Raw genomic sequence first — 11,513 nt, forward strand, 5'->3', positions numbered from 1 at the left:
ATTATTCTTATATCTTTAAGTACATTATTATAGGGGATATGGGAGTTGGAAAATCATGTTTACTACATCAGTTTACTGAGAAAAAATGTAAGTTATTATAATAGATGAAAAAGCAAGAAAAGTATGTTAACTGGAAGAATGATAAGCCACAGCTGGATTCAGAATGCATACATGATAGCAGGAAATAATAATGTTCTTCAAATTTTAGTTATGGCAGATTGTCCACATACGATTGGTGTCGAATTTGGAACAAGAATCATTGAAGTAGCAGGGCAAAAAATAAAATTACAAATATGGGATACTGCTGGACAAGAACGTTTCAGAGCAGTTACTAGGTACAGATAAATGAATGGTTGTTGAATTAAAGTATTTTACATAGATAAGATGAGCAATAATATGTATGGTATAGATCTTATTATCGAGGCGCGGCTGGAGCATTAATGGTCTATGACATAACTCGACGTTCAACTTATAATCATCTTAGCAGCTGGCTTACAGATACAAGGAATTTGACAAACCCAAGCACTGTATGCAAAATAAGATATTTTAAATAATGGTATTTACGTCTGTAAAGTGTAACTATTGTTGCAGAACTATTGAATGACGTATTTGCTATAATAATAACAGATTTGTATTGTGTCGCAAATGCTTGATCGTTTTGCACTTTTGCACAGGTCATATTTCTAATTGGTAACAAAAGTGATCTGGAAGGTCAACGAGATGTTACTTACGAAGAAGCGAAGCAGTTCGCTGAGGAAAATGGTCTCATGTTCGTAGAAGCTAGTGCAAAAACGTAAGTTAGATAATTGTGTTAAGCATAAAGTCATTATGTTTGTGTTATGCAATTGGAATGTAGATGTTTGGTCAAATTACATAATTGTAGTATGACTCATAATCTTGTTTTTCAGCGGACATAACGTTGAGGAAGCCTTCTTGGAAACAGCCAAGAAAATATTCCAAAGTATACAAGATGGCCGGTTAGTAAATTAATTTTTTCTACTTGCTCTCAAATATAAAATTAATTTCCATAAAAAATTGCACGTGATAATTTGTACACAGTCTGGACTTAAATGCTGCCGAATCTGGAGTTCAACATAATCCAAGTCAACCAGGACGTACTAATCTTCAAGGAGTATCTAACGAACAACAAGGTGGAAAAGATTCTTGCTCTTGTTAGGTCTTTATTTGTTTGTATATAGAAATATGAATTTATCGGTACTATTGATGCATATATGATTTATACTAAGTATAGAGAGCAAATAGTCTTCTATCTTTATCCCTTTACCTTTGATAAGTCAAATCTATTGAAAAACATCACTTCTTTTTCTAATTCGATTTAATTTACGAGGACAAGATACAAATAAATGATGTTCAGCATGCATATGCAATAAAATGTACTGATGACAGTAATTCTGTACTAGCATTGAAATCGATGTTTCAATGTTAACGCCTTTCTATGATCATTATAACTTGCAGATATTTTCCATAGATTATATACTTTGTTGCGTAAAGAAATTAAATATTAGACAATATGTTGTACTCACGAATCTTATAGTACATATGTACAAGGTGCATTGTGCGAAATATTTACTTAATCACATAAAAATATGATGAATATGAACATGACACAGTTGAATAAGATAAATATTTATCATTGTAAATTAAATTTGTCGGATAAGATAAAACACGTTCGATCGTGTTTCTTCTTTAATTTGCAGTTTGGAAGCTATTGTATTATACAGATTGTTAATACATCAATTTCTTAACAGCATGAAAAGATTCTCATCGTTCGACAAAATTGATTTTACGTCATTATGAGTAGTTCTGTAACTGCAACCCTACTTTCTTGTTGTATAAACGTATAAAACGAAGTGAAATTAAATATGATTTATATGTTTTAATTGAAAAATATTTGTTTGACCGATATAAAAATGACATATTTCCATTTGATAAATTAATATATTATTGTTAGCGTTTAAAAAAATTGTACTATCAGGATATTTTTTTTTACGTGATCGTGATATTGGATTACGTTAACTAATGTGATTTCCATACTGCTAAGGATGAAGTATTACAACAATTGTACAGTTTATACACATCTTAAATATTTACTCACCTTTCCTATATTTAATCGTATGAAAGATTTTAAAAGTAAATTTTATTATTTTTTATACATTTAATTGAAAACTGTTTTATGCTTACTAATTACTCAAGATTTATTTTAATTCCATGTTGTTTTCAATTGAATGAAGCAAAATTAATTATTATATGAATTGAAAATTAACAAACAGATCTTTAATTATAGATACGTACATATATATTGTAAAAGAAATTGACAGAAATAATGGCAAAAAAATACAAAATGATATGTATAATAAACTTGACCAAAGCCTTTCAAAGCTGCATTTACATATATAATCACCTACGTATGCAAAAAATTGGTAAGTTTGCAGTCTGAGTCTGATGTTCAAGACTTTCTTTTGTTATATATTATTTTTACTTGGAAGCAACTTTTGATGTGTAATTCCTGATCAATTCATGTCTTAAATATGTGGATTGCTAATAATAAATATGTAACAGAAAAAAGAATTTCGTTCATTTTGTGATGTTTCGATTATGACAGAACAAGTATAATGTGATTTGTAAGTTTAAATTAGCAATTTAATTACTTAGAAAGAGAAAAATGACACTGGTGGGTCTCTATCCTTGTTTAATCGTGCGTGGGCGCTCAGCGTTCTTTTGAACTCCGGAACAATTTATCTTGCATTTCTTTCGGACCACTGTCACAACTATTTTTTCCTATAGTAATTCACACTTCAGTTAGGACAGAGCTTAATGAATTTCCCTATGAATTAGATTTTACCAGAGAGAAATTTTACGTTCTGAAACTGTTTCTCGCACGAAGAAGGTCTTTGTTACATTTTTGTAGTACATGGTTCGGTTCGGTCGTGCACATAGAGCATCGCAAGCTTGTGCAGGCCGGGTTATAAGAACAGGTAGAAAGAGAAGAGATTCACAGATTTCTTATGATTTATTTGTAACTATTTCGAATTTACTTATATCCGTGAGTGAAATCTAACCGATTTTTGGCGAGGATTTTCATTTCGGAACGTGAAGAAGCTCTACGAAAACTGAACGTGGACAAAGGAAATCTTGAAAGTAGATCAAGATGCAGGAATCTCAGCCGAAGAAAGGCAAGAAAGGTGAGGAAGTAATGACGGGATGCAAACGTCTGCATCATTGAATGTGAACGAAGTAAAGTTTGTGCGTGTGTCTAAAACATGAATTTAAAAAAATTGTACTATCAGGATATTTTTTTTTACGTGATCGTGATATTGGATTACGTTAACTAATGTGATTTCCATACTGCTAAGGATGAAGTATTACAACAATTGTACAGTTTATACACATCTTAAATATTTACTCACCTTTCCTATATTTAATCGTATGAAAGATTTTAAAAGTAAATTTTATTATTTTTTATACATTTAATTGAAAACTGTTTTATGCTTACTAATTACTCAAGATTTATTTTAATTCCATGTTGTTTTCAATTGAATGAAGCAAAATTAATTATTATATGAATTGAAAATTAACAAACAGATCTTTAATTATAGATACGTACATATATATTGTAAAAGAAATTGACAGAAATAATGGCAAAAAAATACAAAATGATATGTATAATAAACTTGACCAAAGCCTTTCAAAGCTGCATTTACATATATAATCACCTACGTATGCAAAAAATTGGTAAGTTTGCAGTCTGAGTCTGATGTTCAAGACTTTCTTTTGTTATATATTATTTTTACTTGGAAGCAACTTTTGATGTGTAATTCCTGATCAATTCATGTCTTAAATATGTGGATTGCTAATAATAAATATGTAACAGAAAAAAGAATTTCGTTCATTTTGTGATGTTTCGATTATGACAGAACAAGTATAATGTGATTTGTAAGTTTAAATTAGCAATTTAATTACTTAGAAAGAGAAAAATGACACTGGTGGGTCTCTATCCTTGTTTAATCGTGCGTGGGCGCTCAGCGTTCTTTTGAACTCCGGAACAATTTATCTTGCATTTCTTTCGGACCACTGTCACAACTATTTTTTCCTATAGTAATTCACACTTCAGTTAGGACAGAGCTTAATGAATTTCCCTATGAATTAGATTTTACCAGAGAGAAATTTTACGTTCTGAAACTGTTTCTCGCACGAAGAAGGTCTTTGTTACATTTTTGTAGTACATGGTTCGGTTCGGTCGTGCACATAGAGCATCGCAAGCTTGTGCAGGCCGGGTTATAAGAACAGGTAGAAAGAGAAGAGATTCACAGATTTCTTATGATTTATTTGTAACTATTTCGAATTTACTTATATCCGTGAGTGAAATCTAACCGATTTTTGGCGAGGATTTTCATTTCGGAACGTGAAGAAGCTCTACGAAAACTGAACGTGGACAAAGGAAATCTTGAAAGTAGATCAAGATGCAGGAATCTCAGCCGAAGAAAGGCAAGAAAGGTGAGGAAGTAATGACGGGATGCAAACGTCTGCATCATTGAATGTGAACGAAGTAAAGTTTGTGCGTGTGTCTAAAACATGAAGATGTTTTAATCACCTTCCTTGCGTTTTATTCTTCCTTCGATTATTGTCGTCTGCTTCGTTTTAACCTCACCTAACCGCACACGGGTTACATACGGAAAGGATAATAATGTATATTTCAATTCTCTCGTATATTTATCGTTTGATAAATTAGACTTCTGGTTGTTCTGCGATTAAAAGAAACCGATATTTCCTTAATAATTTAGGGGAATGAACGTAATACATATAATTTGGTAACGTGATGCCTATTTCGAAGGTGATGTTAGATAACACGGTCCTTTATATCCATTGAACGATTATGCATAATAGTCCCATATTCATCTGCCAAATATTGCATTAATCTAGAATCATACAAATGCGATTCGATTGTCAAAACTTATATAAAGTGAAAGTTATTTAGTTACACAGTAGATAGTGAAAGTGACGTGAGGCCAGAAGTTGAATTTCAAATTTTCATACCCTGTAGGGAACATTCAATAATGTTTTATAATATCACACTTCCTAATATATGTATTATATATCAGAATAAAGAATTATTTTATACCTGTTTGGTTACAACAGATATTGAATTGAAATATATTTTTATTTTATAATTCTGTAAACAGCCAGAAGAAAGAGGAATGATAGTGATGAAGATATTGAGAAAGTGTTGGCTGAATTGGAAATGGAATATTCTGGACAGAAGAAAGAAGAGCCAGTCGACCAGAAGCCTGAGGAGGATAAAAAGGAAGAGGATAAAAAGAAGAATAAAGGAAAGAATAAAGGGAAAAAGGAAAAAGGAGATATTATTGATATTAAAGAAGAGTTGAAGGCCACTGTACTTCTAGATGAGAACGATATGATCGATGATGAGACAGACATGGAAATTAGCACTGTGAAAACTGCTGCGCAGAAGAAGAAAGAGAAAAAAGAAAGAGAAAAGCAAAAAAAACTTGCCCTAAAGAAAGCGGTATGTAACTTTATAATTTTACAATTGTATTAAACTAATTCCAGAGCTATTATATCGGATTTAATTGTGATAGGAAGTAGCTAAGAAAGATGAAGATGAAACGTCTGTAGAGAATAAGCAAAATGAGAAACAACCAGAAATGAAGGTACCAGAAACAAAGGTAGCTGAAACGAAAGAAACAGATGCTCCAGTATCTGTTGAAGGTGACGAGGGGAAGAAAAAGAAAAAGAAGGCTGCAAAGGAAGAGACGAAAGAGAAAGATAAAGGTAATGAGGTTTTTTATCCCTGTTTAATGTAGAAAATTAATACAAGTTATACGAAATTATTTAAAATATAACTTTAAACTGCGTTCATATTTAGTATAATTAGATATGTGTAATAGGCAAGGGTCCTGGGAAGAAGACTATTGCTGCGATGCAAGAGGCCTTAAAAAAATTAAAAGAAGAAGAAGAAAGGTTAAAGAAGGAAGCGGAAGAGAAGTTACGACAAGAAGAACTGCGAGAACAAGCTCGTTTAGAACAAATTAGGCTTGAACAGGAACGAAAAGAGAGGAAAAAGCTTAAGGAGAAACAAAGGAAAGAAAGGTTGAAAGCAGAAGGGAAGCTGCTGACCACAAAACAGAAGCAAGATAGGGCAAGAGCGCAGGCCATGATCAATGCTCTTAAAGCTCAGGGCTTAGATTTACCGATCGGTGGAGAGAAAAAACCTACTGGAGAAAGGAGGCCAGGTAGATATTCTAATTCGCATAAAGGAATACTGAAGTGGTGAACGATGAGTAATGTATCGTTTCAGGAACTCGAGTGAAATCGAATAAAGTGAAACAGCAAACGAGCGTCGATGAAAAGGATGATGAAAGGACAGAGGAAAGTGTGGCGGAAACGGATAAAGTTGAAGTTGAAATTGTGGACGAACAACAAAAAGAACCTGAAGAGAAGTTAGACGACGTCAAGGATTCGTGGGATGCGGAGACCAGTGAGGAAGAACGGGACGAAGGTATTAACTACGTAGCATAAATTATATATTTCCACTAAAACTATGATTTATAGATAAATCAGATGATGTGCCAAAAACCCCTAAGAAGATTAAAGAAACAATTCTTCCCATTGGAAAAGCAAAGCAACCGCCGATTATACAGACTACAAAAGACTCGTCGGAGAGCGAGTCTGAGAGTGAAAGCGAAAGTGAATCGGAATCGGACGAGAGTGAAGATGACAGTGGCCTAGAAGATAAGGTGTCAGATGCGGCGAAGAAGAAGGAGCGAGTTAGGGAACGAATACAACTTCGAAGAATAGAAGCGGAGAAGAAGAGATCGGTGGACAATCTACGAGCCGCCGTAGTATGTGTTTTGGGTCACGTCGATACCGGGAAAACGAAAATTCTAGACAAATTAAGGAGGACGAACGTACAGGATGGGGAAGCGGGAGGTATTACTCAACAAATTGGCGCGACGAATGTACCCATCGATGCTATTCGAGAATCGACTAAACACATCAAGGGAGTGAGTATTTTTTCACGATCGTTCTATTGAATTAAATATTGGACAGGATTAATAGAAGATAACAATTTCTTTTAGTATGCCGATAAAAAATTCAAGATTCCCGGACTTTTGATAATAGATACACCTGGACACGAGTCTTTTAGTAATTTAAGGAACCGTGGATCTTCTCTTTGTGATATAGCGGTGTTAGTGGTAGACATTATGCATGGTTTAGAGCCGCAAACTATCGAAAGTATTGATCTACTGAAGGCGAAGAAATGTCCTTTCGTCGTAGCTTTAAACAAAATCGACAGGTACGATATTTAAAAATATGTGACTACTTCAAATATTTGCAACATGACGCGATCGTAATTTCTTTAGATTGTATGATTGGCAAACTATGAATCGAAAGGATATTCAAGACATCGTGAAGAGTCAAGCTATTAACACGCAGCGAGAATTTGAGAAACGTTCGAAGGACGTTATTGTGCAATTTGCCGAGCAAGGATTGAATGCTGCGTTATTCTACGAAAATCCTGATCCTAGGACTTACGTTTCTCTTGTGCCTACCAGTGCCATTACAGGTAATTACATTATTTTATGTTATGTACGCAGACTGCGAATTGTTGTGCAAAATAAATTATTTACGGTATCGGTTTAAGAAATCTGTTCCAAATAGAAATTTCATTTATGTTTTAAACATCGCAACGTGCACTTTGCATTTGATATTCTGTACATTTTTATGCACTACTTGCAAAGTTTATATTTTTTGTATATTCAGTTTCTTCATACACGTATAAAATCCGCGCACTATGTGATCTGACTGTAGCAAAATAAAATGAAAATTGATTTGTTTTCCATACAGGCGAAGGTATGGGTAACCTGCTATCGTTAATAGTCGACGCTTGCCAAGGTCCTCTAGCTAAGAGACTCATGTACAGCGAGGAACTACAAGCGACAGTCTTGGAAGTGAAGGCGCTTCCAGGTCTTGGAACCACGATAGATTGTATTCTAGTCAATGGATTGTTGAGGGAAGGTGATACAATGATAGTAGCGGGTACCGATGGTCCTATAGTAACTCAAATTCGTTCGCTTCTTATGCCGCAGCCATTGAAAGAGCTGAGAGTCAAAGTAAGCACTCGACGTTTTCCCCAATACATAATTTGCTATATCAACATAAAATCATTTATCTTACGAATTATAGAACGCTTATATCGAACACCGCGAAGTGAAAGCCGCGCAAGGAGTAAAGATAGCCGCGAAAGATCTGGAAAAGGCGATCGCGGGTACGTAGCACGTGTGTCAAGCATTATTACGATAAAATAAGTACGATAACCATGATTCTGCGCTCTGTTCAACAGGATTGAATCTCCAAGTGGCTCAGAAGCCTGACGAAGTAGAAGTGCTGAAGGAAGAAATTGCTAAAGAATTGTCTAGCGCACTCGGGAATATTCGGCTTGTGGAACGTGGCGTGTACGTGCAGGCGTCAACGTTGGGCGCCCTCGAGGCTCTGTTAGATTTCCTCAAGAGCAGCAAGATACCGGTGAGTTTTAATTACAATTATGATAGCTGCTTTGCACGTTTTCTTATACGCGCGAAATGATGAACATAAGAAAGCGCTCGCAATGGTCGCAGAAGAATAATTTATTGCTAGTTAGAGATTCGTGTCGTTACACTGTTGGGGACTATAAAATAGCACATAAAATTTGCGAAAACAAATAGCGTAAGAGATTGTAGACGGCGAAGCAGGCCGCAGCGTGGCTGAAAGCGTATGAACGGGTGGGAAAAGGATAGCCAGAGGGAGGGATGGGTTGGAAAGGGAGAGAGAAAGAGAGACAACAGCAGCAACGAACCACTTCCTTCTTAACAGTTTAGCAGGATACGACTCATTGGTCGCATATGGTGCTTGTAGTTGTGATCCATCGTGCTATCAGCCGCGTTGTGCATCCGTGGGCACGCCTTGTACGCTTCACACAGGGTGTCTTTTATTTTTTTTACCAAGCAATCAAAGATAATAATTCTTTTGCTATTTAATTTTTACACAGAACAGTCATTTTATCCCCTTAATTTAATGATATTGTTTATAAGGATTTCATAAATATTTATAAAAAGATATATACAAATATGGTATTTAGAAAATGAAGTTGCTATGATAATATTACTCGATCAAGGCACGTTATTCGAGTACCATTAAAGTACTTGATATTTCATTCCTAAATATCTTTCGTACCATCAATTATTCGATGCAATCCCAAAAGTCTTGAGTCGATATTAATCCTAATCATTCACCATTGACTTTAGTTTACCTAGAGTCTGATGTTCTATCTTAGCCAAGACTTCTACAGACGTCCGAACGATAAAGGGGGGAAAAAAATGTGGAGGTATAGGTAGAATGGTCCGGTTGGAGATAACGCGTCTGAAACGGCCTTAAGCCTGTCCTTCCTCGGATTATGAATGGGCTGCCCCCACCGTATCGTACGATCACGTGGCTCGTGACGTCAAGTTTTATCGCGACACACGCACGCACTCGGCCGTAAGTAAGTACGGCCGGTCGGTCCGTCACTCGGCGGGCGATGCGGGTATGCTTTTACATATGGCATGCAGGAGGAAGTAGACGCTGGCAGGCAAACACGGTGGCAGCCTTCTCTCTCTCTTTCTCTCTCTCTCTCTCTCTCCCTGTTGTCCGTCCTTCTCCGTTCGACACATTCGTGCGCGTCTCTTTTTCGACGAGAAATCGTGGGGCTGGTGGGCCAAACTCTCGCTGACAGTGTGTAGAGATTCTTCGAGAGGGCCCCTCTTCGATTCGCGCACACACCGAAACGGGCGCGTGTGGGTTGGAAAAAGGAATACGTGACCAACGTACAGGAAACTGCCCACACTCGGAGCAAAAGCACCGTGGGTGGACGGATCGACGAACGGGCGGACGTACGACTCGAATCGTAACCCTGTGCCGAGGTCTAGAAGGCGTGCGTTGCACCGGAGATGAGACACGAATGCGCGGACGAGCTCTGACAACGAAATAACCAGACTGATATTTATTTCGAAGAAACTGGCAATCGTACACGAACGAAGTTCTACGCCAGCTCGTATATATCGATTTACCTACCCACCCGTGGGAGAAGAGATATTTCGATCACGTTTCGTCGCTACGAAACGTGCGTTTCAATCGCGGTCTCATTCGCTATTATTCGTGCTCCGTTTCAGAAAGTATACGTAATTCGATTCTGTCATTGTAATCAGAGAGGTTCCACCGACGATTCGTTATGAATGAATTTAAATTCACGTAGATACGTGGTTTTCGTCGATCTCGCAAGCAATGTTCGAGCGGAACGGTTAATTTACGAAACGAGTCGGCTTCGAGCTTGTGTATGTTAATGCGTACGTATGTACGTACACGCGCGCATCCACGCGGTTATGACGACGTTGGCGAATTGAAAATTCTTGCCGAGCGTTTTCCTGTCCTCGTCCTGTTTAGACGTGCAGGATCGGAATAAAATAGTTTAACCGGAACACGCGCTATCCTTCTTGGAACGAGCCCGGAGCCACGCGCATCGATTAATAATTAACCGTCGCGTTTGTAACTTAGCCACGTAGTAATCAATCGTTTTTAGTGTATAGGGGATCATCTGAGAAATAAATTTAATTATCAGTCGTTGCGAAATGGAAAATTGGAACGAGTTGATTTTTCGCTCGTTCGAGTCTGGGTAGCATAGTTAGAGTTCAGAGCTGTAGCTCGCGACAGGTGGAAAGAACGGTACAGAGCTCCGATTCTCTTCTGCAGCAGGAAAAGATGGCTCGTTTCCTCGTATTGTTTTTAACCGCGGTGTATAAGCAGCTATACCGGGACATGGGAGCGGATATGCGGAGCACGGACACGCGAGTGCACACTCCGTCGGCCGGGCCGGCATCCTACGATCCTATGCACGCGTTATCACAACGAGCCTCGGAGACCGAGAGAACCAAACGACGTTGACAATCTAGTTAAAGTTGCATGAGCCGTAAAATCTCTGCCAAAAGTTTAAGACACGTGATAAGAAGATAAAAGTTTTGCTATTCAACATAGGAATTCAAGAAGTAATCATTTCTTTTAATAGATTCGCAAAATTTCTGAAATTTCCAATAAATGTTATGAATACTTTGTCATTGGTTTTATTTAAGAGCTCGTGCAACTTTAATCTTGACGAAAACTGATTTAGTTGCCGGTATCGATAGTATCTTGTTCTCCTTTCTCTCTTGTCGCTTACGATCTAAGGCGAATGGGGGAAAGTCGACTAGAAATCGGAAACGGAAATATTCGTCTAAATAATAGCGATTGTCTTTAAGTAGAATTTCACAGTGCCATTCGTTGCGACCCCATTCGTAAAACCACGCATGAATGTCATTCGACAGACTGTAGATTTAAAAGTTAGTTCAAGTTGCATCAATTATTGTATGAATTATTGTGTCGATCATTACACGAAATATTGTGTTAAGGGAATTCTACTGATTTTC

At 36.9% G+C, this 11,513-nt stretch overlaps 2 protein-coding genes across 2 annotated transcripts in view; both read left to right on the forward strand.

Moving 5' to 3' along the window:
• Positions 1-5: 5 nt before the first annotated feature.
• On the forward strand, positions 6-2,092 carry Rab14 (RAS oncogene family member Rab14; the record flags this gene model as incomplete). Its single annotated transcript, XM_018024916.1, has 6 exons — positions 6-87; positions 209-335; positions 410-527; positions 675-793; positions 909-977; positions 1,060-2,092. Coding segments are annotated over 6 exons (633 nt in total), but the record flags the coding sequence as incomplete, so codon positions are not given.
• A 2,149-nt stretch (positions 2,093-4,241) lies between these two features.
• eIF5B (eukaryotic translation initiation factor 5B) overlaps positions 4,242-11,513 on the forward strand; it is a gene marked incomplete at its 3' end in the record, with an annotated part of 11,430 nt that continues 4,158 nt past the window's right edge. Inside the window, exons 1-11 of the mRNA XM_018024917.2 lie at positions 4,242-4,515; positions 5,202-5,545; positions 5,619-5,811; positions 5,928-6,272; positions 6,338-6,538; positions 6,592-7,043; positions 7,119-7,336; positions 7,404-7,606; positions 7,888-8,153; positions 8,227-8,308; positions 8,384-8,565. Of these exons, the coding sequence (XP_017880406.1) occupies positions 4,482-4,515; positions 5,202-5,545; positions 5,619-5,811; positions 5,928-6,272; positions 6,338-6,538; positions 6,592-7,043; positions 7,119-7,336; positions 7,404-7,606; positions 7,888-8,153; positions 8,227-8,308; positions 8,384-8,565 (2,520 nt within the window). The remainder of the gene's footprint in view (positions 4,516-5,201; positions 5,546-5,618; positions 5,812-5,927; positions 6,273-6,337; positions 6,539-6,591; positions 7,044-7,118; positions 7,337-7,403; positions 7,607-7,887; positions 8,154-8,226; positions 8,309-8,383; positions 8,566-11,513) is intronic.

The sequence above is a fragment of the Ceratina calcarata genome, unplaced genomic scaffold (assembly GCF_001652005.2).
Source record: "Ceratina calcarata isolate Rehan_Ccalc_2016 unplaced genomic scaffold, ASM165200v1 scaffold349, whole genome shotgun sequence".
Taxonomy (NCBI): Eukaryota; Metazoa; Arthropoda; class Insecta; order Hymenoptera; family Apidae; genus Ceratina; species Ceratina calcarata.